General features: G+C 43.5%; 1 protein-coding gene across 12 annotated transcripts in view; it reads left to right on the top strand.

Annotated features, from left to right (window-relative positions):
* LOC111076368 (mitochondrial basic amino acids transporter) overlaps positions 1 to 27,147 on the top strand; it is a 211,525-nt gene that overhangs the window by 147,663 nt on the left and 36,715 nt on the right. For 8 of the 12 annotated variants that reach the window (XM_041596138.1, XM_041596134.1, XM_041596140.1 and 5 more), the window contains one exon: positions 26,590 to 27,051. In XM_041596138.1, coding sequence (XP_041452072.1) covers positions 26,590 to 27,051 — 462 coding nt within the window. Of the gene's footprint in view, positions 1 to 10,939; positions 11,266 to 26,589; positions 27,052 to 27,147 lie in introns of those variants that run through there. The other 4 variants (XR_002608024.2, XR_002608021.2, XR_002608022.2 and 1 more) reach the window with 3 other exon arrangements.

The following is a 27,147-nucleotide window of genomic DNA, read 5'->3' as shown; positions in this document are numbered from 1 at the left end:
ACGGACCAGGGCGTATCCTAAGTCTTAGCCCCGTATGCTGCGCGCTTGGGAATAATGCGTGCACTATGGCCTCGAGCGCGTCGGGTTCAGTTGGCGCCTTGCTCCCTGCACAGAGCTTCTTCGCCACGAGCTTGTTGGCCCTGCCCCAGGGGTCTTTATCCGCCGAGTCGCAGAGCTTGAGGAAACATTCGCGGTTGCTGCTTCGTATCGCCTTTTGCAGGGCTTTTCTGGCGGACCCGTACTCTTCCAGTGCCGAGTCGAGTCGGGCCGTACGTCTCGCTCTCTGCATTGCTCGTCTGGCCTTCATGCACATTGTCCGGAGTCGTGCGATTTCCGGGGTCCACCAGGCACTCGGCTCGTGGTGCCTCGTGAACGGCTTACGCTGCCTCATGCTCGAGCCGCAGGCCTCCTCCATTCTCGTGGCGAGAAGGTTGGCTGCCTCGTTGGCGCTTGCATCGAGTGTGGCATGCCACGACTCCAGGCACCTGGCGATCGCTCTGGTGTCGAGCGTGTCCTCGATGTAGGCCTTGCTCCTGCAGTATGTTCTGCTGGGTCTGAGGCGCTCTCCGATGGTGCACAGTATGGCTTCGTGGTCGCTTCCTGTGTACACATTTGCCATTTGCCACCTAGCTTCGCGTGAGAGCGACGGGCTCGAGAACGTGAGGTATATGATGGAGCCTCCGCTCGCCCTGCTGAATGTTTGCTGGGTGCCTTCGTCAGCAAAAACTAGGTCCAGCGATGCAAACGCTTCCAATAGGGAACGGCCTCTTGCGTTGGTGGATTGGCAGCCCCACTCCTGTGCCCACGCATTGAAATCCCCGGCGATCAGTACGTTTGTACGGCTCCGTGCATCGTCGAAAATTTCCTCGATGCTCCGGTTGAAGGAATCGAGGGGTAGACTGGGCGCTAGATAGCAGCTGTAGGTCCACAAGTTCCCAATTTTCGCACGCACGTACCCGTTTCCTGCCTTGATGTTGCAGTGCTTCCGACCCCGCTACTTGGGGCTGGACAGCTTCTGCTGCCGGCCTGATGCCTGACCTCCTTCTTACCAGCTGTCGAGCAGATGAAGCACAATGGCTCATTGCTGCACTCTGCTGCCTTGTGTCCCTGTTGTCCGCATTTAATGCAGCATCTGCTCCTGTCAGCCGTGCTCTTGCAGTTGTTTGCAATATGCCCTGGCTGAAGGCGCGGCGCAGTTCTCACGCTCCGTCGCGAGGGAGTCGAGATCGCGTATCTCCAGCACGGCCACCTTGTTGTCCTCCGTCGCCGCCCGCACTGACGCAGCGTCACCGAGGACCCGCGCGATGCTCTCTATCATAGACTCAGCGCTCTCAGCACGGTGTACGGCGTACCTTTGTAACGCAGCTCCCCAGGTCCAACAGCTGCTTGTCCTCCCTCCTAGTCACCATTGCCAGCACCTCACTGTAGGATTTTCCGCACGCCTGCACGATGACCGCGTCGGGACGTACGCTCCTCGGCTTTTTTCCCACTACGGACCATCCTTTGTCCGGGTGTTCGTTGGTCACGGACTTACTGATGGCACTATGGGTCGTCTCCTCTTCTTGCGGCCGCATTTGGGGCTTCCTCCCGGCCCTCTTAGGTGCTCTGGCGCCATGCAGCTGGGCTGTACCCGTGAGTGGCGAACTCGGCTCCGCTGCCGTTGCTTCCGCTCCGGTCGGCTGGCTTAGCCTTCGCCACGGCTCGGTCTGCGCTGCGGCATTTTTTGTCCAGACGGTTGCCGTCTGCTGCCCCTTGTCCTCGCTCTGCGTCCTCTGTGAGCATTTTGCGCACAAGGCTTCGGCTACGTGGCCCGTCGTCTCCATTCGATGTGGCTGCTCGTCTCGCCTCCTGGATGCTCAGGTGCAGCTCCTTCATGCGCACGTGGCAATGGTGATGTGGCGCGAGGTTTTGTTCATCATCCTGATCGTCACCTCGTCCAGGAGTTTCCCTAGCTCCGAGAGGTTCTCGAGGCAGGTTGCGTCCTGTGAGGCCTTGCTTTTCTTGGGCGGCGTCTTTCTCTGCGAGCTAGCTGGGCTAAGTGGGTCCCGAGACCTCTTAGGGGTCTCCTTTGAGGATAACAGCTATGGGCCCCGACCAGTGTGGGGTCAGCGTGGCTGTTTCCCTTGTTGCTGGGCTGTTGATCTATTGCTGCCGTTGTCGGTGTCGATGTTGTTGTTTTGGTTCAGGGCTGATTGTCGTCTCTGAGGGTGTTTCTGTGTTCACTTTCTTTCATTGGAAGAAGATGGTACTTATGTGCTCTGTTGCTGGTCTTGGGAGCGCCGATTCACGTAGTTTCTTTGGGGTATGTGTCCCCTGTGGTTGGCCTAGGACGCGGTTGCTCCGTAGTGACCTTGGGACTCGTTTTCCCGGTTTCTTGTTTGTTGTTTCTAGGTGTTGGCCTCGGATTTGTGTTCTGCGTTGTGGGCCGGCGCATTGCCTTTGCTGGGGCTGGGCTGGGTGTCGTGTTCTTTGTGGCGTTCTGGGTTGTTTTATTGGTTGGGGTAAGTCGCTGGGTTTGCTGCGGCTTATAGGGGTGTCATGTTGGCGCTGCTGGGTGCCGAAATCGTTGGTATAGGTTGCGGACGAATGACGACTGCCGTTGGCTTCGGTTTCTGGTGTCGGGGTTCGATGCCTTGTACGCTGTTGGTTGGAACGGTGTGGATCGGTGGTGTAGGGAACTGATCTCGTAATTGTAAAAGTGTGGTACCGCACTGGATCGTTGTTTCAATGACGCATAGGAAGTCCATACCAACGATAACTTGATCCAACATGTTTGGTAGGACAAGGGGGGGTATTTGAACTTCTCTTTGATCCAGCCCTATGTGCGTTAGTAGAATCTGGGTGATCTCTCTGACCGAGCCGACGGCTAGGCGTATGTGGACGCATGCATCTTGCAGGTCGGTATTGTTGTCTAATTTTCGGGCGAGGTTTTCACTGATAAAGCTTCGGGATGCCCCTGTGTCGACGGTGGCTTCCGTTGCATGCCCTCCTATGGTTACCATTGCCACTATTCGGTTCTCGCTCATGTGTAGCGGGGTTTTTATTCGTAGGTCAGGGGAGACGTCGTTCCCGGCTGATCACGTGTCAGTCGAGGACGCGAGTCATTTCCCGAAGTGTTCTGCCGACAGCAATCGATGGCTCTGCTTCACCACACCGGCGACAGGCTGTGCGTGAGTTGGCGATGGGGGTCGTGATCATGCGATGTGCCACCTCGAGATTTACCGTACTGGCTTGGTTTTTTGGCTGTCTCTTTGGTGAGTCTGCCGAGTCCCAATGGGGCTTCCGGAATGGTGTCCGATTGGAGTCGCCGCTCCTCTGCTCTGTACCCGCCCTTGCGTATCTGGGGCTGTGTCTGTGTCGTGGTGGTGCGAGAGTGGTCGGAATGGTCCGCTGTGACAAGTCTTGCAGCTCGTCGCGGCGCACGTACATCTGGTATGCTGGGAGGGCGTTGTCGTAGATCCTATTTAGCTTCTTGGCTGCGTCGTACCCGGCGTGGTGCATGAGCACACGTATCCCGATGAGGAAATCTTTGAACTGTTCCCCCGCCACTTGCGGGATCGGATCTGGTCTTCCAATTGTTCAAAATATCGTGGTGGCAAGAAGAAGGTTAAGAATTCCTGGCGGAAATTTTCCCATGAGGAACTTTGTAGGCGGCTGGTGTGGAACCAACGACTGGCACGGTCAGTGAGAAGTTCGGTCATGACCCGCGGCAGCTGGTTGGTGTCCACCCGATACGAGAGCGCTCGTTCTTCGAGCAGCTCAATGAACGATAGAGGGTCATCTTGGCCGTCAAACTGGATTCCCCATTTTCGGATTCGTTCCGCCATTGGTGCGGCGTGGTTGTAGTGGTGCCATTCTATGGGTCGGTCGATCGCTTCAACGATCCGCGGTACGGGCGCTGGCTGAGTCTCTATAGCTAGGGGCCTTGGAAACGGGGCTGTAGGAGTGCGGTATTCGGTGGCTGCGGGGACTCGTAATCTGGTCTTGGGGTCCATTTGGCGAGTGTCGGATGGTCCAGGAGTAGTGGGCAGTGGTGACTTGGAGCGTGAACGTGAGGCTGGTTTGGCATAGTGTCTCTCGAACTCTCCTACGCGAACCCAGGCTTCTTGCGCGAGTGGCCCGGCGACGAGTGCGTCAAATTTCTTTCGGTGTTCATCGACTGTTCCTTCGCTGCCGAATCCGAATTCTTTGGCGAGGACTTCTTGCTCGTCCCGACGAAGTTTGTGGATCCAGCCGGTGCTGACCCCTGGATTGGAAAAGTGTCCCGCAGGATACGCCCCCTCTGGTTGTTCTTCATCGTGATATTCCATGGTGGTTTTCTGTTTTCTGCACTTTTAGGATCGGCACTGCTTGTACTTTCGCGATTCTTTTCGCGACTTGATTACGTTCGTGAATTATTGTTGAGTTTAGCTTGTCTTTTCAATTTTCCTTTTGATGGCAGTGGATCTTTAATCCACGAAGTCCCTGATTTCGGTTATCTTGAAATTTTCCTTCAAAATCCTATAAAGTCCCTACGCGAACTTGTGAGGACATATCTCAGGCTGATTTATGAATCAGTCCGTCCAGGGTCCTGAGTCACAAGATATTTGTAATTCACGAGGACATTATCGGGAAAGAACCAGGAACTTTGCCAGGAACTGAAAGAGAACGATTAGCTATTCACAACCCTTTTGGTTCTTTTAGAGTTTTAATATTTTTATTTATTTGTGTCGGGTTATTATATGGCTACTTAGATAGTTTGTTTGTTGGGCCGCGGCGGTTGATGCCGATTGACTGCGACGTGTTGTTGCTGATGGACTCCCGATCGACTGCCAATTGACTATGTCTGATGGACTGCCTATCGACTCGAAAGCGAACTCGAAAGTTAACTGCCGATTTGCGAACTGCTGGCGAACTTCAAGTGAGCTGCTAGCGAACTCCAAGTGAACTCCTTTAGTAAAGGGAGAACTCAGATATATATAGCGTTTTCCCTTTCTTGATAGGGCCAGTGCTGCAATGTATGGGACATTGCTCCGAGCCGGGCTCGGGTTTTGCTTTAGCGTATTGATCGGCACTTTTTCATGCTATTGGTTGTATTTTGCTGCGTGGGGTGATCGCATTTCCTTGACGTTCGTGGCACGAATCGGCATCATTGAATGATATGGATTTCTCCTCATTGTTTCCATCCATCAGTTCTAGATGGTTCGAAAACCATTTCGAAAGCTGAAACCCTCCGGAGCCAAGAATTTCAGACACCTGATCGCAAATCGATTTCAGCGAATCTATGTCATCGGCTCCTGTCAGCATGTCATCTACATAAAAATCACTGCAGATCACCTCAACCCATCTTGTAGGTGTCTCTGTGGCGAACACCAAGCTCGTTCAAACAACGAATGGCAAGGAAAGGTGCTGCGGGCGTACCATAGGTAACTGTATTCAACCTAGATACTTGCAACTGATCGGTGGGATGTTCTCGCCACACGATGAGTTGGAAATTCCGGTCCTTTTCGGCCACATCTAATTGCCTACATCATTTTCGAAACGTTTCCCGTTAAAGCATAACGGTTCACCCGAAATCAAACGAGTGATAAAAATAGTTCCCACTGAATAGTAGGTCCCATCATAAGTAAATCATTTAATGACCGCCAATTTGTGGTCTTGCTCGACTCGTCAAAAACGACTCGAAGCTTGGTGGAACTGCTATCAGGCCTCAGGCCGCACTGGTGTGGTATAAAATAATGTGGTCCTGGCGGAGTCGCGTTGTCTGTCGGAGACATATGGCCGAGCTCGATATATTCTTTCATGAAACTGAGATACATGTCTATCAGCTCACTCTCTCTTAACGTTCGTCGTTCTAGCGATAAGAAACGACGTTTTGCGACCTCGAAGGACGACACCAACGATACTGGGTCGGTCTTAAAAGGAAACGGTATTTGAAACCTTCCGGTCGGTAAATTGCAGACATTGGCTTTGAAAAAGCTAGCAATAATGGTGCCCCTTCACCCAACTTTATTTGGCCTGTGCACAACAGATCGAAGAACGAGTCTGCTCGATGAAATGCTGGATCTGCGAACTCCACATTTGCAGGAATTTTCCACTGTTTAATGAGCAAACTTATATTAGGCTGCATATTGGTAATGCTTCTGAGAACACAGAAATCGCCTAAAAAACAATGGTTTTTTAACCTGGAGTATATTGCCGTCGATACTTCACTCCTCGACATCGAGCTTGACTTGCCTACAGATGTTACTGTCAAGCAACGGTTGACCCTTGCAAACCTCAGCGCGTGCGCAAGGTTGTCTGTCATGAAATTTACCTGTGAGCACGAATCCAACAACACTCTTGGCCAAACCCGTCCCGAACTTTTACCACTGCTGTGGAAAGGATGACATGTTCGGGATCATTGGATGCCTGCTTCACCTGCGCAGGATGGGACGATGCTTGTACCCCATTTGCATGAAATGGGGATGTGCCCCAAATCCCTGGCAGTTTCCGATCGAATGGTTGGTGCCGCAATATACGCACTTGGGGTCGATCGACTTTTCGGCCCTCGCCCTCGGGGGCTCGCCGGTTTAACCTTTTTGCATAATCCGACCAGCAAGGCAGCTCATCATAGTTAAGCTGCTCCTCATATTTTGTTTTCGTATATGGGTCCACCTTAGACAACACCAGATGTATAATCATGGCGTTAGCAACCTCTCGCTCGCCTCCTAACGATAAAAGTGACTCTAAAATGGCTGACACTGTATGTATAATTGATCGCAAAGAAGACGCTGAAGGCTTGATTACGGCAGGAATTTCAAATAACTGGGCAAGTGTCTGATAGAATATTAAACACTTGTTGTCGAACACCCTCTTCAAACTTTCTAACGCCTTTCGATTGTTGTCATCTGACATTTGGAACGCCTTTACGGTTTCAAGGATTCATTGGACAGGCATGATATGAGATGGTTGAACTTCTCTATATTGGACAACGACGGGTCGGAATTTACGTGTGGTTGAGGGATTTATTAGTCGCTGCCGAACCTTACAATATCTTCGCTTATCTTCTCAAACCTCACATACAATTTTGTGAGCTTCGTGCTTTCACACATTCCGCTCCCACTTGACATCTCTTCACTACGATCTTAAGACATGTTAATTAACCTAATAACAAAAATTGGCTGTGTCTAACTTCTAAATTCCAATTGAAGAGATCCGACGAACCTACTACTTAAGAGAAGGCGACGATAAACTGATGAAATGGACTACGTTCAATGAGAACAATATTTAGAGTACGCATAAATTGTGTAAAATAAATAGCTTACGAATAGTCAAAAGGTTGGTGACTGTACATGCACATATGTATAATGTTCAATGCCAAGCCAATAAGTATTATTAAGCTATTATAATAATATAATTATTATTATTATTATAATTGTAAAAATATATTATAAGCTATTATTTTAGTCGCTTTTGCTTTGGCATTGTTACCTGGTCTTCGGATGAATCCACTTCCCTGGGGGTTGGCAACTCAATGTCCATGTTCTGCTTCGGGTGTAGGTAATGGTGGTCTTCCTTCTAAATGTGGTGTTCCAAGTGTGGATTTCCGTGATCTTCCTTCTAACTGTCGTGTGGAGTTTTCGTCGAATTAGTGGTTTTTCGCGTCTTTAATTGGCAAACAGCGTTCTGGTCGAAAAAACGATTGGTTTTACAGCGAAACTAATCCCAAGGTCCCTGATCGGGCGCCAGGTAGAATTTTAGAAACGATGTGGATATTAATTACTTATGTCTTTACTTAGACTTGAGACGCGGGGATTAGCGGGATGGACCAGAGCTGTGGGCGGTGATAGAAGTATATCAAAAGAATAAACCGTCCAAAACGAAGTTAATTTTACGACTGTTTATTGGCTATGCTGCGGCCTGTAGCTACATGTTGCTAGGTTTACGATACAGTAGCGGGACTTCATAACGTCACTATCTCCTATTAACTACATTAAATTGTATATTAACTTCATTATTTTCTGCTACTATATACTGTGTAGCGAGAGGAGCAAGCCTATTAGTTTCTCAAGTAGAACCTTTAATAATCACGAACAGAATTACAGTTCAATCGAAAAGGAACTGTCAGCTATTGTTTGGGCAACCAACTATTTTCGCCCGTCCTTTGAAATTCTAAGCGATCATAAACCACTGGTTTGCTAAAAAATATTTAAGAACCCTATTACAAATTACAACATTGGCGTACTCAGAATTTAACAAATTTAAGATCAATGAACACTAGGCTGGGCCAAAAATGTTGTTTTGAAATTTAAACTGGACACCCCCTAGTTTTGTTATGTTCGATTTAATTTACATGTTTTTATTTTTCTTTTTTTTTAATTTTTTTTTACCGAATTTTACAAAAAATTTTAATCAAGAAAATTCAAACAACATTTGTTTGCTGACTGAGTTAGATAACACTAGTCAACACGATTTTTCCTCAAGGAACAAAACGAACTTTTTCTTAAAGATTTGGGGCTTAGAAATGGTTTGATGATATTTTTTTTTTTTTTCTATGGCAGAACTTTTTTTTGAAGAATTTTAGAAAACTGGTATTTTTTTTTAAAGCTTTTTTCAGAGGTAGCGCTTGTTTTTTTCATATAACTGTAGTATCTTACATCTGGTTGTAAAGAACTTTGCTACTTTGAAAAGATAATTAAAACAGCTAGCTTAAGCCCAAACACTTTGTGATTACAGCTTACCTCTGGGAAATATAAAGCATTGAAATGCAAAAATTATGATTTTTATGCAGTATTTTTTACGAAATTTTGACTTTAAAAACTCAGGAAAAGTCGAAAAAAATTATATCCTGTGTCCCTTTTTTTTTGTATAGGTGCGTTAATTTGGCGTCGTTTAAGGTATTGCTCACTTAAGTCTATGGAAAAACTTTGGAGCTAAGATTCGTTAACCAAACCTAAAAAATGGAAAAAATGAACAAAAAATACCTTTTGGAAGGCGGCGGGCCCAACTGCCAATTGGGAACAAAGCAAACGAACAAGGGTTGTACATTTGGTACCTGATCGCGCTCCTTTGTTCCCAATGGGCAGTTGGGCTCGCAACCTTCCAAAAGGTATTTTTTGTTCATTTTTTCCATTTTTTAGGTTTGGTTAACGAATTTTAGCTCCAAAGTCTCTCCATAGATTTTAATGAGCGATACCTTAAACGACGCCAAATTAACGCACCTATACACAAAAAAATAGAGGACACAGGATATAATTTTTTTTCGACTTTTCCTGAGTTTTTAAAGTCAAAATTTCGTAAAAAATACCGCACAAAAATCATAATTTTTGCATTTCAATGCTTTATATTTCCCAGACGGTAAGCTGTAATCACAAAGTGTTTGGGCTTAAGCTAGCTGTTTTAATTATCTTTTCAAAGTAGCAAAGTTCTTTACAACCAGACGTAAGATACTACAGTTATATGAAAAAAACAAGCGCTCTGAAACCTCTGAAAAAAGCTTTAAAAAAAAATACCAGACTTAAAAAATTCTTCAAAAAAAAGTTCTGCCATAGAAAAAAAACCATAATTCTTTAAAAAATTTTAAATCCCCATATCTATCAGAAAAAGTCGGTTTGGATCCTTGAGGAAAAAAAAAGTTCGATTTTGTCGAGTAGTGTAATTGGTGAAATCTATTGTATATATATTGATACCATTTATATCGTCATTATTGGCAGTAGAAAACCTGCTCAAGTTTTTGCGAACAAGTTAACTAAATATATCAACCTAAGCTGAATTATTGATTTTCACCAATCGTTAAATTTTTAACAGTAACTAAAAAAAAGAAATTAAAAATACCTTATTATCAATATGAAATAGTTTCTAAGTTTCAATATTATTTGAAAAAACCGACGAATTTAATTTTTTTTTAATGTATATTTAACTAAAAAAGTGTATTTTCTTTTCGTGATAGCAACCCCCAAACTTAAATGTAAAAATTTGAAAAAAATGTATAATTTTATTGAATAACAAAGAACGGAATTGGGGGATGTCCGCTTAGAAAAACAAAAAACTAATTTTTTTGTCAAATTTTGGCTCAGCCTAATGAACACGTTAAGTTTCTTCATCCAGGTATCTTTTTAAAGAAACCCACTATTTTCCAGTCTATCAAAAAACTAACTCTTTAAAAAGTTGGTAAGAAACAGAAAAAATACAACTAGCTATCACTAACAGTAAAACAGGAATATCAGACACAGAACGCCTTCACATTATTATTTGCATTATTTCACAAAACCATCAATGAAAAAATTAGAATCAGAAATGAAAAAAAATTAAAACAAAGAAACTAGACTCGAAACCATACTATACATCAGAGGTGCCCAGGCCCATTGCTCCGCCAGCTCTTTTGCTTTTGTAATTGCTCCCAGCATAGGAAACCAATTCTTGTATCCATACACAGATTGTGCTGTGTACCAGCATACCGAAAGCCCAACACATGCAAACAACTTTGTGTGCATCCGATGCGTCCAGCAAAAACCGGTTTTGTCTCTTTTCTGATTGGTGTTAACCCGACTTTTGTTATGATTTTGTTATTGTCTTTTCTTCGAGTTTGCACTGTTCCCTTATTGGTTTTTGTGTTTTTGTTCGGAGTATTGGTGATCAATAGCATGCAAATGCTATACATTTACAACCACAATACTAGACACAATACAACTGGACAGACTAGAGCTATTATACTACTCTATGCAGGAACACATACAATACGTAACTAATAAAAGAACAAAAATTAACATACTAAATGAAAAGCGAAATGACTGCGAAATTGACACAAAATATAGACAAGGACACGGACACGTGGACAAATCCAAAAATTCATTCTAAAAACAGGAAAAATAGATCAGTTAGATGAAATCATTACAAGGAAAATAACAGGGGACAGGTTACTCATTACAAGAAAAAAGTTTAAAAGAAAAAGAAAACTAATTATAGTAAATATTTGCAGGCAGCCGACACTTCACAATCAACGGATTGACAATATGATGAATGATAGAAATCAATCCAATTAAAAATAATCAAGGATTCATTCTGTTTGAATAAGTTACCTATCCTACCTTCACAGTAAATATTAAAAAAAAATGAAACAAACAGTTAATGGCCTTCTAAAATGATATGAACAATTCAACAAATCCACAAATTAATTATTTAATTGAAAAACTGAAGCGAAAAATGAATTGCGTACGTGTTACTAAACGTAGCAAACGAGGACTCATCAATTTTGTAGGTTCTGAAAAGGTATTTATGACCTTTTCGGGAAACTCGACGAAGACGGTAAACTAAAAATTGAACAGAAAATTAAAACTCTAGCCCAAAACACACTTCAGATTAGTAACTTAAACAATGTCGTCGACACTATTAAGGAAGGCATCAATATGAATAATAACGACGCTTACGCTATGGAAACCGAACAAAAGCTGAATCTTTTTATATTTAACATTGAACACTTTGCAGAATATATTGAAGACATCGAGTTGGTTCCCAACTCCAACCCCACGTCTTTGAGTTTTAAATCTTTTTTTAAAGAAATATTATCTTTTTTCTTTGGCAGAATTTTTTTGTAATAATTTTTTAAGTTTGGTATTTTGTTTAAGTTGTTTTCAGAGCGCCTTTTTTCACATAACTGAAGTATCTTAAATGTGGTTTTCATGGACTATTCCATTTTGAAAAGCTAATTAATGCAGCTATAAATTAGATCCAAACAGTTTGTGATTTCAGCGCATGCTGTTACGTGGCGAGATCAGCCACCACCCAAAGCACCGGTCCACCTAGATCCATCCTTGGATCTTTTTGCCACCACTAGAATTCTATGCTAAACCTATTTTTAAAAAAACTGAGTTTTGCCCAAAACGCAATAACTCAATAACTTAACCGTAGTGTAAACAGGCTATTATAGTCGATAAGTAACTAAAAGTAATTATAAGAAATCAGAGTCGATAAAGAAATAAACCCGCCACTGAATGCGTTAGTGCATTAGAAAAATACTGCCGATGGTTGACGAGGTGGCAGCACCAAAAAATATTGATAATAACAAGAGGGAGAATATCGAAGAGCAAGAGCGGCTCAATTAACGTGGAGTTTCGACAAGAAGATGACTTAGCGAACCTCAAAGCAACGCGCACGTACAACTCTTAGCGATTAAAACTAGACTCGACACGCGGTCAACAGGAATAGAGAAGCGGACTTCCTCGTGATCCAAAAACGCGCTCATCACGCGCTTTGCATCAACAAATACCCACTCGACCACTTTAAAAAAGTGTCCATAGCTACGCGTATACGCCTATTCAACTGGTTTATTCCCACATATCTTGTTACACGTAAGTTCTAAGAAAACACATGGTGCAGTCAGGGAACCCTTTTATGCCTATTACTTGAATATTGTAACGGACACAGGAAGTGTCGTATCGTCAGCAATCTCTGTCTACTAAGGAGAAGCCGGCCTGGCTCAGGGAAAATCGGTTGTATTGTGCTGCTAAAAGAACTCCTAACAAAATCGTAGACAGATTTACGGGAAACTTGGTTCGGAACTACAAACCCAGACGGAACTTAAGGTCCACTACTGACTATGAAGAGCAAGCTGTTACTGCTCTTCCCTCTTGACCCACCCAACCTGTAGAATAACATATGAATATGACATTACATTACATTACATACATTAAACCTTATTCTTAATGCATATATGTGTATGTGGGGCTAATGTATAACGTATGATTTCAAAATAATGACCAAAATATAATCCAAAAATATAATCATATTATGAATGACAATAACAATGAATAACAAAACCATTATACTAATAGTTTTATAAGAATGAATCAATGAAATGAATTAACATTAAATATGAAGCGATGGTGGTTATTAATAATTAATTTTTAAAATGGTAATAATGCCTATGTCTCATTGTGTTAGATGCTATTTTTATGAACTGGAGTGTATGGGTATATATGTGTTTCTACTTACAGACGTTTAAACAGCTACAGGTGTCGTTGGGCCAAAGGGCACGCTGACAAAAAAAAAACTGCTGAAGAGATGGAGTATATTAGTATTTTACTAATACCCTTCCATTGAAACATTAAGACCTCTTTTACTTTTAAGACCACTCTTTTAGAAATCTTAGCCGAATGGTTTAATTATTAATTCCTATTAATTATGCATGAATTTTAATATTTATGTTTGTCCTAATTTTAATGCCTAAATATATTTATTATACCCGTACTCAAAAAAGAGTTAAGGGGTATATTAGATTTGTAGTTAAAGTGGATGTGTGTAACGCAGAGAAGGAAACGTTTCCGACGCCATAAAGTATGTATATTCTTGATCAGCGTCAATAGCCGAATCGATATAGCCATGCCTGTCTGTCCGTCTGTCTGTCTGTCCGTCTTGTTGAGCGCCTAGATTTCAGAGACTATAATAAGAGCTAGGGCAACCAAATTTGGTTTCCAGACTCATGTGATATCACACTGCTACAAGTGTATTTCAAAATTTCGCCCACCCCCTTCCACCCGCACAAAGAACGAAAATCTGTGGCAGCCACATTTTTAAAGATACTATAAAACTAACTAAAACGCAGTATCGTAGAGAATGCCCATATCTACCAGATTGCCGAATCTGAATTAGATCGGATCATAATTATAGCCAGAATGAAAAATTAATCTTCAGTTGCTCCCCCCCATGTAGAATCTAAATGGTACATGTATAATCTACATGTTAGATGTAAAATAATTTAACATTATACGTGTTAAGTTAATAAAATAAGCATTTTAGTAAATCACTATCCAATCCGCTGACTGAATTTTCACTTAAAGATTCCGCGCTCAATACGCTGCAGTCCGAGGGGGCCACCTAGGGCGATTCGGACTTTCGAAGTTACAATTTTTTTTAGCTGATTTCGGAGCAAGATATTTAATATTAATTATATTGAAAGCAATCTGTTGTTCTTTAATTAAGACAAAATATAGCTCATTGAAGTAAAACTTCCTTTACGTCAAACGTGTGCATACTTTTTGTGCAAACTGTGAAAACATTTGGAGAAATTTGTACTTCTATCATGTGGCATCACTTCAAAACGTCAAAACAGAACTAACCAACCATTTCTACACATTTTTGCCATTGTATTAGAGGTGGAAAAACATCGATGTTTGGAGACATCGATGTTTTAGTGAAAAAAATCGATGTTTTGCAAGATTAAAAAAATATCAAACATAGTAAACTGCAAGAACATGATTAAAATTATACATAATAACAGTTTTATTTCATTTGAGATCAAGAGTTCCTAAATCCATTCACAAAAATATATAGGTATATGTCTGGCTTCCCAGCTTCAAATTCCCCAACAAATTCCTCGAATAATAGCCAGTGGCGCAAAATAACGTAATTTCACCTTTGCTTGCTATTTGCATTGCCCACTGCATATAAATATTGTATCCGCTTATAAATACTCAATCTAATAGCTTATGCAACCGTTCTTTCGTCTCTTCGACTCGTACCTTTCCACTTTACTTTACTATCTCGCTACATCACTCTCTCGATCTATCAGCTCTCTCGTTCTCTCGAACACTCCCTCGCTCTCTATTTCGTAGCATCGCGTAGGGCACGGGCAATTCGGTCCGTCTACCCTAACATGCCTTCGCAATGGTCATGATCTGGTCCAGCACTTTCATGCCTTTGCAATCTCTCGAACCTTTCTGCCGTCGCATATATACATACGCATATATACATACATATACATACAATATACATACATATACATACGCATATATATATACGGAAATAATTTGCCCACCCTTGCTGAACATCCTCTCTGACTCGTAGGATGGGCATAGCGACATATCTCAGGGCGACATATCTCCTGGCAGGCCCTAACGACATATCTCCGCAAGGAGATTTTGAAACGACATACATATCTCCTCGCGGAGTTTGGCGTCATATCTCCGCCCAGAATTTAGCGACATATATTCTGCTAGAAAAAGTAATGGCAGGATATATGTCGCCAAAAAATATCGATGATTATAAAAATTTTAGAAACAACGATGCATCGATAGTAGCTTCGATGTTTTTCCACCTCTACATTTCATTTATGTCAAAAACCCCAGTTCGGCTAAGTGCAGACCCATGGCAGCACAAATAGAAGCATAGCGATCATTATACCAAAAACTGGTAATTGTAATGAACTAAATTAGCAGTTGTTTGAGAAAACAATCACAAAAACCACATATGTATCGTCTAAACGCAAAAACGATTCCGATGCGCATCTGAGAAGCCTGCGATGCATGGTTTTTATTATAATATGTTGCCTCCGTAGTTATTCGATGGCCAACAGTCTCGGTAAAAGTATTTTAATTAGGTTAGGTTAGGTTGAGGCGGTTGTCGGGATCGTTAGAGACCCGACACACCTAGGCCGGTTTCGGCCCATTGTGATACCGCATAGATCGTTCCCTCTTCCCTCGTGAGACACTGTGTTATCCATTGTCCCATCCGGATGCCCTTATGAAGCTTGCGATCCGTCTGGGACTGATTGTAGACATGTCTGAAATGTCAATTAGGAAAGGTGCGCCTAAGTATTGAAGTCTCCTTCTACTGAGAGCCGGACAGGAGCAGAACAGATGTTCCACAGTCTCCTCCTCGGCCTCATCTCTACAGCTCCGACAGAAGTCGTTATAGGGGGCACCCAGCCTGTTTGCATGGGTGCCTATTAGCCAATGTCCCGTAAGGGAGCGTATGACTGAGCTGCACCTATTCCTACTGAGTTTGCAAAGCTCATCGGTGCGCTTCCTAGTAATGTTAGGCCAAGTATGCCGAGTTATGCGACATAGTGGCACTGTTTGCCATCTGTCATTTATTAGTCGCTTAAAATGTTCTTTTATTTTGAGCTTGCAGGTGGCCATTGGCGTACGAATATCCTCCTTATCGTGGAGAAGGGTGATTGTTGTACCAGTTCTGGCCAGCTCGTCTGCTATACAGTTGTATTCAATGTCCTGGTGGCGCGGGACCCATATTAGGCTGATAAAAAACTGAAAAGTCATCTCATGGAGGGATTTGCGACAGTTTGCCACGGTAGCAGAGCTTGATGTTATCGCATTCAGCGATTTGATCGCAGCTTGGCTATCAGTTTAAATATTTATATGAGTTTCCGTAGGGGCACGTTCCTGAAGGCAGCTCAGCTTCCCTGATCGCTATGACTTCCGTTTGGAAGACACTGCAGTGATCTGGGAGCCTGAAAGAGTGTCTTATGTTAAGCTGTTCGGAGTAGATTCCTCCTCCGACCTGAGTCGGAGTAGATTCCACCTCCGACCTTACCTGCAAGGTCAAGGCTCTGCAGGCATAGGATAGCTTTTAGCGCATCCGTTGGTGTGGTGCTCAGAGCTCCACTGATGCATAGGGCTGCGGTGCGCTGCACCTTGCCCAGTTGTTTAGTGATGGTCCTTTTCGATAGGGCAGGCCACCACACTGCGACTCCGTAGAGTAGTATTTGTATTTGGTTGTAAACAACACAAGTTCCGTTTAAGAGGGATTAACTCCCAGTCCACGCGACTCTGTCCATTCTGAGAGTCGCGCGAGCTTTGCGGTCATTAGATCGCAAAGTTTTTGAGGGAATTTTCCCGAGAAGATAAGGCAACGTCGTCCGCGTATGCTACCACTTTGCAGCCCTCCCCTTCCAGGTCACACAGAATCTTGTTGACTGCTATGTTCCATAGAAGGGGAGACAGGACACCACCTTGCGGGGTGCCTCTGTTGACAAACCTTGATTGAGTGGACGATCCCATTGATGATGTCACCGTCCTGCATGTGAGAAATTGATCAATGAGCATAACCAAGTGATGGTCCACTCCCAGGTCAGTCAGGGCCTCCGTGATGGCTCCCGGTATGACGTTGTTAAAAGCTCCCTCGATGTCGAGGAAGGATATTAGAGAGTATTCTTTGACGTTTATGGACTTCTCCACCGCCGAGATTACTTCATGGAGTGCCGTTACCGTAGATTTACCTTTCCGGTAGGCATGTTGTGCGCCTGACAGCCACTGCGGATTTATGGTTGTTCTCAGCTGCAGCCCGACTAGTCTCTCAAAGGTTTTGAGAAGAAAGGACGATAGACTTATTGGTCTGAAGTCTTTTGGGGTTGTGTGTGAGAGTTTCCCTGCTTTGGGGATAAAGACTATTTTAGCCTTGAGCCAAGCGCGGGGGATTTTTCCCACTGTAAGTATCTTTCTGAAGATACTTTACAGCCAGTTGATGGCCATGTCCCCGGCTTTTTGTAACTGAGCCGGAATGACTTGGTCCGGGCCAGGCGATTTGAAGGATTTAAAGCTGTTTACTGCCCAGCTAATATTCCGTTTTGTGAGGATGTGCACCATCGAGGTTTCCGGGCCTTCACTTGGGGTGTCTGCCGGCTCGATGGTCGTACACCCAGGAAAATGAGTATCGAGTAGAATATGTAGGGAGTCCTCACTAGAGTTTGTCCACGTACCATCTATTCTCTTGAGATATCCCACCGAGGGGGATGTTTTTGACAGGATCTTGCGTAGCCTTGCGGCTTCTGACGTATCTTCAATTTCGGAGCAAAATTCCTCCATTTTTGCACTATATATATCCCAGTTGGCTTTCCTGGGGTTAATATAGTTAGTAGGTTACCTGTGGTCGGAGAAGGAGTGGTCCTCTAGGACTCTCCAACTCTTCATTATGTCTGACAGTTTGTGAGACAATAGAGTGAGGTCGATAACCTCTTGACGGTTTTTTTATAATGAAAGTGGGGTCATTACCCCGATTACCAATGACTAGGTTAGAGTTTAGGATGAAGGTGAAAAGTGACTCACCCCTTACATCGCAGCCAATTATTAGGCTTGTGTCCGACCTTTCGCTGTCGCTGGCTATCTTGCGAACGAGGTCACTGGGAGGATCGCTTTCCTCGTGAGCCATGTAGGACGACACCAGGTTCAGGCGTGTCCCCTGTAGCTCTAGGCTAGCCGCCATGTTGTCGCCATTGCTAAAATTGTGGAGCAGAAAGATATTTAGGTGCTTTCTTGCTAGTATGCAGGTTCTAATTTTACCTTCAGTTTGGGCTACAATCAGCTTCGTCGCTAATCCACAGACCTTGCCTCCTACCACCCAAGGCTCTTGGATTAGGACTATGTCCCCTCCGCTCGCGACTAAGCGGAGTATCAGGGCAGCGGATGCTGCTTTACAGTGGTGGAGATTTATCTGCAGAAGCCTCAGAGACTTCATTAGAGTTACTGTCCACCACTGTTATGTCGGCGTCAGAGTCGTCGAGAATCTCGTCACGACACAACGCCTCAAATTCGAGCATCAGCTCCGTCTCCGAGGAGTAGCTCTTCAGGGCCGGCTCCGGGTCTACGTCGGGTGCCTCGATCTCCGAGGCAACGTCCCGCTCAACTGGGCTGTTGACAGGGCGCGCCTCGGCCACTGCATCCGACTTGTAGAGCTTCATGGTCACCGAGCTGAACCCGAAGTTGAGCTCTCCCTTGGCTGCCTCGATCTGGGCTAGTGACTCCTTATTCAGGATTATCTCTGCCTGGTTAGTGGGGCCTTTTGATGCCTCAACTTTGACCACCTTCCAGCCTGAGGTTGGCAGTGCTGGGTTGCATCTCTGCAAAATCTTGAGGATCCGTTCGGGCTCCTTAAAAGTTGCCGGCACCCATATACGAGCTCTTGGTCTGCTGGGCACCTCGCTCCAGTCAACAGCGACGAGCTTCGCCCCAGCGTAGGCTTCTCCGATTTGCGCCACCGCAGCTTTGTATAGCTTCACGGAGCGCTCATCTTCGCAGGCTATCACTTTAATGCTCCCCTGGAACCATCCCATGTCTTTGCAGACTGGAGGTGGCCCGGGATCTTTCTCGAGTAGCTCGAAGCAGCGGTCGGCCAGTGCCACTTCCACCCACTTCCATTGGCTTCTGGGTATTTTCCCCTCCGCGGCAATCTGCGCGAAGGATACATTTTGTAGGACTCTGGAGCGCTTTGCGGCCGGTCCAGGCGTCTCTTGCGACCGCTGCCTTTTCGGTTGTGCAGCCACCTTCTGTGGCTCCACACCGAAGTTGGGCAGCACCGCCGAGGCCCATTCCACCTTTTTCAGCCAGTCTGCTGTTGGACTGACTTCTGTGCTGGCGTTCTGCCGACGGAGTATGTGCCCAGCACTCCTCTTTTCGGCATAACTAAATTTTTTGGCTTGGACACTGGTTGATGGCAAGCCATCACCCGCAGCTTCACCGGATGGTTGGGCAGCCGAATATTGCTTAGCTGCCCTTCCATGGTATCAGTTTTGGTTGTTGACTTTCCACCAATCCCAGATTTGGGATGGGACCCACCCGGGTTCATACCCGCGTCTTCCACCGTGCAGGTCTTTCCTGCATCTAAGCGGATCGGGCCAGGCCTTTGGGCCGCTGCCTTCTCCCTCTTGGGATTTCTCCCAGCCGGCATTTGGGGAGTGCTTTTCTCATTTTTGTTTTTGTTTTTATTAGTATTTACGTATTTATCCATATGATTCCTACGAGCTGCAGAGAAGGGGAACAGTCCACCCCGGCAGAGCTCCACTTTACCCGGGTAAGGCATAATTAGAACAGGGGGCTGCCAAGTCCCTGAGCTCTCCGTTCGCGACTGGGCTTGTTTTTATAACGGGCCCCCAGCCAGGCTGACTCTTAGCACCGGTCGAATGACACCTTAGTCCGGCCCGGTGTAAGGTGAGTGTTGGGGTTGGGATGTGGGTAGGTATGTGTTGGGATGGGAGTGTGTGAGCTACTTGATGAGAGGCGGCACCACAAGCGCATCGTCAGTGTTGCTGCTTCGCGAACACCCGCTGGCTGTCCGGGACTGCTTTTTTCGGTACTCCCCTTCAGAGCCAACTTAGTTGCTTCTCTTTGGTTTGCCCGCTTATTCACAGTTGACCTACCCCCAGGGGTAGGCCGTTCGCTATCCGCAACCCGCGACCCGTCCGGTGGCCCCAGCTAGACCCCCTCTGAGCCACCTCAAAGCCCAATAGGATCATCGGAGTATTTTAATTAAGTTTACCGTAAAATTCAGATGTCTGGTTTTTTTTAACAGCTGATTGCTGCAATGCACGGAGAGTTGCCAGACAACTGCTGGAGTTGCCGAGTACATAGTTTTGTTTGACTCGCACGATATGGGATGTTTTTTGCTTTGAAATTATAAAAGTGCAGCTTTGAAATATCAATTATTTTATATCATAAACGAAAAAATAACAACCAATTATTTTGATATGATAAAATCAATAAAACTGCAAAATGAACCCAATTTGAATTTAATCTTGAAAGGTGTCAAGCCTTAGTTCGAATTTGGTTTGTGACAATGCTGTGGCACAATGTGGCATGCCGGAAATTTTTAAGCGGAAATCCTCTGCGCGGTTTCCCATTTCACTAGTGATTTCTGTGGCACCCCTGATAATTGCATCATGACCGTAACGAGCTAAGCTTGTGGAGATAAAAGCTTTGCACATGAGCTGCTCTCGCACGTAAAATATTCTAGTTAAGCTTTTTTGTATATATGTAACAGCAGGGTGGTTCACAATTTTGTACAGGCAATCTATATTTTTGCCTGCAACCTTACAATATACATATATATGAAGTTAGCAGAACCGCGCGCTTTTCATTGCTTACTCAAGGCATTTAATGTTTAGGAATTCATGGAAATTAAACAATGATAACACTACTCGACACGATTTTTCCTTAAGGAACAAAACCAAATTTTTCTTAAAGATTTGGGGCTTAGAAATGGTTTGATGATTTTTTTCTATGGAAAATATTTTTTAAATATTTTTGAAAACTGGTATTTTTTAAAGCTGTTTTCAGAGGTAGCGCTTCTGGTTGTAATGAAAATTTTGAATAATTAAAACAGCTAGAATTTTTGTGCGGTATGTTTTACGAAATTTTGACTTTACAAACTCAGAAAATGTAGAAAAAGATTATATCCTGTATCATGTGTGTATATTTAAAAAAATGTTAACAAGCATTAGCAAACCAAATGTATCAATTAAGTTAAAAAACTTATAGCAACATAACACCAACTAAAAAAGTTTGTATATCCTTAGAATTGACTATAAAGACTAAAAATTACTAATTGTGGTACCCATAATGTAATCCCATATCTCAGGTATTTCTACTTTGGATTTATTGAAATATGATTAGGTAGACGTGACAAGATCTAATTTGTGTGGACCTGCACATGTGAGAATATAAAGGAAACATTTGACCTGAAGAGGTATCCTACCTCAGATTGGGTATAACGAAAGAAATAACTGTCAACAACATTTCATACCAAAGTAACGCGATCAGGTACCAAATGTACAACTCTTTTTCGTTTGCTTTGTTCCCAATTGGCAGTTGGGCGCGCAACCTTCCAAAAGGTATTTTTTGTTCATTTTTTAGGGTTGGGTTAGGGTTAACGAATCTTAGCTCCAAAGTTTTTCCATAGACTTAAGTGAGCAATACCTTAAACGACTCCAAATTAATGCACTTATATACAAAAAAAATAGAGGACACAGGATATAATTTTTTTTCGACTTTTCCTGAGTTTTTAAAGTCAAAATTTCGTAAAAAATACCGCACAAAAATCATAATTTTTGCATTTCAATGCATTATATTTCCCAGACGGTAAGCTGAAATCAAAAAGTGTTTGAGCTATACTTCTAGCTGTTCTAATTATCTTATCAAAATAACAAGGTTCTTTACAACCAGACGTAAGATACTTGAGTTATGTGAAAAAAGAAGCGCTACCTCGGAAAAAAGATTTTAAAAAATACCAGAATTAAAAAGTTCTTAAAAAGAAGTTCTGCCATAGATCATAATTATAGCCAGAATGAAGAAATTCATTTTCAGTTGCTTCCCCCGTCTCCCCCTGCATGAAACACGCTACTGATTCTCTTTCTCGCTCGCATACTCTGCCTCGTTCAGTGCGCGAGCAACCCTTAGCGGAGGAGATGTAGAATCAAAATGGAACATATACAATCTACATGTTAGATGTATAATATACATTGTAGATGTAGATAGCAGATGTAGCAAAAAAATGTAAAATGTTAAATTTTTTTTAAAATTCTAAAATTCTAAGAAATTATATGCTCGAAAATGTATATACTGACTGAGTACGGGTATAAGTAGAGTCGCGTCCCCAGAAGCGACTCGCACTTTCCTTCTCGTTTATGATTAATTTTTAATTTTAGGAATTAAACCACCAAATCTGGCTATAAGCACACACTTTTGGACCAAATTTAAGATTTTTAAATTAATTTTTAATTCTTGAGGAACTTATTTATAGAAAAGTACAAATTTTTGTCTGCAAACCATGCCACGTTCTCGGGCTATCTTAAAAAAAAAAACAGCATGCAATGCTGACGGACAAAGACGGACAAATAAGAAGGACAGGCGGACAGGCAGACAGGCATAGACTCAACTATTGATACTGATCAAGAATATATATACTTTATGGGGTCAAATGCCCACGATGTAGGAAGGTCTCCCAACTATGCGTGGCCCCGTCCTGAAGCATCTCAAAAGCTTGGTAACCACTTTCGAGACGGCTTTGATTCCGCCAATATTCTAATCGAATTTTGGCAGGCAAGGCGCGAGGTCCGGCATGGAGGTTCCGTTCCGCTCATTACTGCAGAATTTACGGGATATCCCTTGGGCAAAATAAGCGAGTGCTGATAAACATGACGGATCGATGAACAGAGGGAGCGAACTGATGAAGCTAGACTTCCGGACTTCTAATCTCCTTTGTGTCCGACCATAAATTTGTCAGCTAAAAGTGTCGAACTAGAAGATGCGTTCCTTGCTGAATGTCAGAAACCGTGAGTCCAGGTTGTCTAAGACGATGAACGAATTTATGCATGTAGGCAAATGTGCGCTGCATGCCAAAGAAAGAGTTTGGAAATTTGCATCCGGACGTGAGATCAGTATGTGGCGACGCGGTCAGCAATACCCGCTTGAAAAGCTCAATCAGGAGATACAGGCCACTCATCATTAGAGCCTACCAAAAACGATGGGCCCTGAAACCACAGCTCTGACTGGATAAAGTGGCTGGGAAGCGAGCCTCTCGATAAGATATCAACGGGATTCAACGATGTGCGAACATAGCGGCGTTCCATGCCTTCCGTCCACTCTTGAATTGATGGCACTAGATTTGAAACGAAAACTTGAAGCTTGGCTGGCTCATCCCGTATCCAAGATAATGCCGTCCACGAATCCGACCAGCAGTAAAACTGACGTGCGAAAATTCCCGTCTCCTTTAAGTTTCGCTTGATATTCGCAAGCAAATGGGGTCCACTCAACTAAAGCCTAGGAATCGATAATGATTTCAGCGGCGCCACTCGAGACTTGGAGCACAAAACATTACTCGACGACTGCCCTTGTCTAGACACGACATATATGCAAGCACTATATGCTTCAATGCTGGCATCAGCTGTACTAGAACGATGAACCACTCGAGGAAACGAAATGCGAGAGATGCTTGATAAACTGTTTTTCAGGTCCATTCAAGTTTATGCAATACTGCGGGTAAGCTTTCATCCCAATCCAGCCAACCGACCGCTTGGGGGGATTTGAATTTGTGTCCAGCGCAGACAAGGCAAACAGCAGCTGATCCGACGCAGGGTCACAAGCTAAACCAAGAGTTTTGGTTATTTCGCTTCCATCATGGAACGGCAGAAACTTCTCGACGTCGTCTTCTGGAATTTCCTCAAGCACCTCCTGCCTACTCGAGCACCACTTCCTATGCTTGAAGTTACCGCAAGACAGTAAACTTGAAGTTTGGCGCATCTTTTCCATGGCCTCTGAGACCAAGTTGCCGCCAAAAATGAGACTATCAACATACAACTACTGTCCTATCTTGCCATAGGATACTGGAGCTTGTTATCATCACATCATTTGATGAACATCCAGTTGATGTAGCTGCAGAGCCATCGAAAACGACACGGTGCTTTGTCGTGGTACTGTCCTCCTTTAAAACGCAGTGATGATGCAGGAAATACTTGCAGAGGCTACGCGAGTCAGGAAATATGCTTCAAATCTATGTACTCTTTCATAAAGGCGGAACACTCCTTGAGCGTAGGACTACGATCCAGTTCGATAAACCTGAGTATAAGATTCTCCCAAGTGATCCTCATCATGCTTTAAAGGCAGTCGAACTGAGTACGCCCCTGATGGCAAACGTGAAAGGTGGCTTACGAAATGCGTCTCACAATCTACTCCACACAATTCTCGACTTCCCAAAACATACGAAGAGTTTATCCAATCTTGCATTCATTATAGCCTCCAAGTCCGAAGAATTTTGAGATGCCAAAAGCGGCGAGCTTGATACCAAGCCAGACTTGGTTGGCTATCTGGGATTGTGGGGGAGATGATAGCAGTGAGTGTAGTCGAATAGTCCGGAGTGCGAGACTGCATGAAAATGCTCACGGTGGATCCCTCAGTGGACACGCTAGAATCGCCCAGACCAGAAACAAGGGCAGACGATTGAGTTGTAATAGGCTGAAGCTGCTAGGCGAACCTGGATGTGACGAGATGAAGCTGTGATCCTGAATCTAGAATGGCGCGACATAACGCCAGATCGATTCTTCACGAGAACAACAGCTGAAAAAAAAAACAAGAAAAAATCAGAAAGCAACCGTCTGACGGCTCCTTACCCAAGGCAAAAGTCAAATCGCATATCAGCAGGCAGCGAATTATACTGCAGAACTGCCCCACATATTGGCTCATTATTTCCGTAATTGGTCCGGTGAAGATCAACAACAAAGATTGCGTGGTCCCTACGGCTCCTGGCAGGCGTGTTGAAAGCAGGTCAGTCCAATCGATGTTACCCACCATTATATCGTATAACGAGAAGGAACGTGCGAGTCGATTCTGGGGACGCGACTCTACTTATACCCGTACTCAGTCAGTATATACATTTTTGAGCATATGATTTTTTAGAATTTTAGAATTAAAAAAAAAAATTTTACATATTACATTTTTTTGCTACATCTGTTATCTACATCTACATATATTATGTATATTCTACATCTAACATGTATATTAAACATGTACCATTTAGATTCTACATCTCCTCCGCTAGGGGTTGCTCGCGCACTGAACGCTGCAGAGTGTGCGAGCGAGAAGGAAAATGAGTTGCGTTGTCGTTTCAGGAGGGGGCAGGGGAAGCAACTGAAAATGAATTTCTTCATTCTGGCTATAATTATAATCCGATCTAATTCAGATTCGGCAATCTGGTAGATATGGCCATTCTCTACTGCGTTTTTAGTTATATCGTATCTTTAAAAATGTGCCTGCCACAGATTTTCGTCCTTTGTGTGGGCGGAAGGGGGCGGGGCGAAATTTGGAAATACACTTGTAGCAGTGTGATATAACATGAGTGTGGAAACCAAATTTGGTTGCCCTAGCTCTTATAGTCTCTGAGATCTAGGCGCTCAACAAGACGGACAGACAGACAGACAGGCAGACAGACGGACAGACAGACATGTCTATATCGACTAGGCTATTGATGCTCTTTTTTGAGTACGAGTATAAAAATACCTGAGCCGCAATGGTCCAATGGTTGAGAGGGAGAGAATTACGTGTGCACTAATGAACGACTGCATCCAGGTCTCGCTGAAGACGGGTTCTGTCGCCTAACATTTTGATAGGACGGAAGATTTTCAGATCATCAGCATAAAGCAAATACTGAATGCTGAAACATATGTCATTGATGAAAAAAGCAAACAGCAACGGCCCAAGAGCGCTTCCCAACATACTCTCGCTGCTCAAGATATGACATGAACCAACTAAACAGGCTCGAATGAATGCCCAACCGATGCAGCTTGGCTACTTAGGCACAGTAGGAGACTTTGTCAAAAGCCTTAGCAAAGTCAATGTACACCACATCGACCTGAGAATGCTCTTCAAAGGCATGTGTGCAAAAATTACTGAAGGCAACCAAATTAGTGGTCGCTGATTTGCGCTAATGTACGACTTCATGAGAAAAGAGATCTTTTAGGCAGTGATTCGCTCAAGAAGTTTTAAAACATTGCTGAGTTTGGCAATTGGTCTAGTCAACACGATTTTTCTCAAGGAACAAAACGAACTTTTTCTTAAAGATTTGGGGCTTAGAAATGGTTTGATGATATTTTTTTTTTTTCTATGGCAGAACTTTTTTTTAAAGAATTTTTGAAAACTGGTATTTTTTTTAAAGCTTTTTTCAGAGGTAGCGCTTGTTTTTTTCACAAAAGTTCGATTTTGTCGAGTAGTGTAATTAGTGATACAATTCTTAGCACCTCTCTTAAAAACGGGAGTAATAGTGGCAGCTTTCCACTTTCCAATAAACTGACCTGTTACCAACTCGGCTATTGGTGCTGATCAAGAATATATATTCTTTGTGGGGTCCGAAACGTTTCCTTCTCTGCGTTGCACACATCCACTTTTACCACAAATCTAATATACCACTTAACTCTTCGAGTACTGGTTTAATAATGTTAACTTTAATTAACATAATTTATTAAAAGGTCAGTTTTGTACCTAATTTAAAGAACAGTTTGATTTTACTACTTATTTTTATTTTTTACTTTACGACTTTACAGGACTTACTGCAATTTATCTTTTGTCTTCTTTAAAGGTGCTGCAGGAGTGCTTGTTGGCCACCCATTAGATACTGTAAAAGTTCATTTGCAGACTGATGATCCAAAAAATCCAAAATATAAAGGAACATTTCATTGCTTAAAAATAATAATACAAAAAGATAATATCCAAGGTTTATATAGAGGAATAAGTAGCCCAATGTCGGGAATTGGATTAGTAAACTCAATCGTTTTCGGAGTATATGGAAATATTCAACGCTTGTCCGATGAACCCAATTCACTGCTTTCACACTTTTATGCAGGCTCTATTGCTGGTCTAGCGCAAAGTTTTGTATGTGCACCGATGGAGTTAGCGAAAACAAGACTTCAATTATCGACACAGATTGACAGTGGAATTAAATTTACTGGACCAATCAACTGCATTAGATATATAATAAAGACAGAAGGTGTACGCGGAGCGTTTAAGGGCTTAACAGCCACCATTTTCAGAGATATTCCAGGTAAGTCCGTACAGTGTACACCCGTTATTCGTAGATTACAAAAAGTTTGGCAAAATGTTGTATAAAGTATGTATTTTACAGCAGGATATTTTTGAA

Source organism: Drosophila obscura, unplaced genomic scaffold (genome assembly GCF_018151105.1).
Source record: "Drosophila obscura isolate BZ-5 IFL unplaced genomic scaffold, ASM1815110v1 contig_139, whole genome shotgun sequence".
Lineage (NCBI taxonomy): Eukaryota > Metazoa > Arthropoda > Insecta > Diptera > Drosophilidae > Drosophila > Drosophila obscura.
Note: the sequence above shows the minus strand (reverse complement) of the source record. Positions and strands in the feature narration are given on the sequence as shown.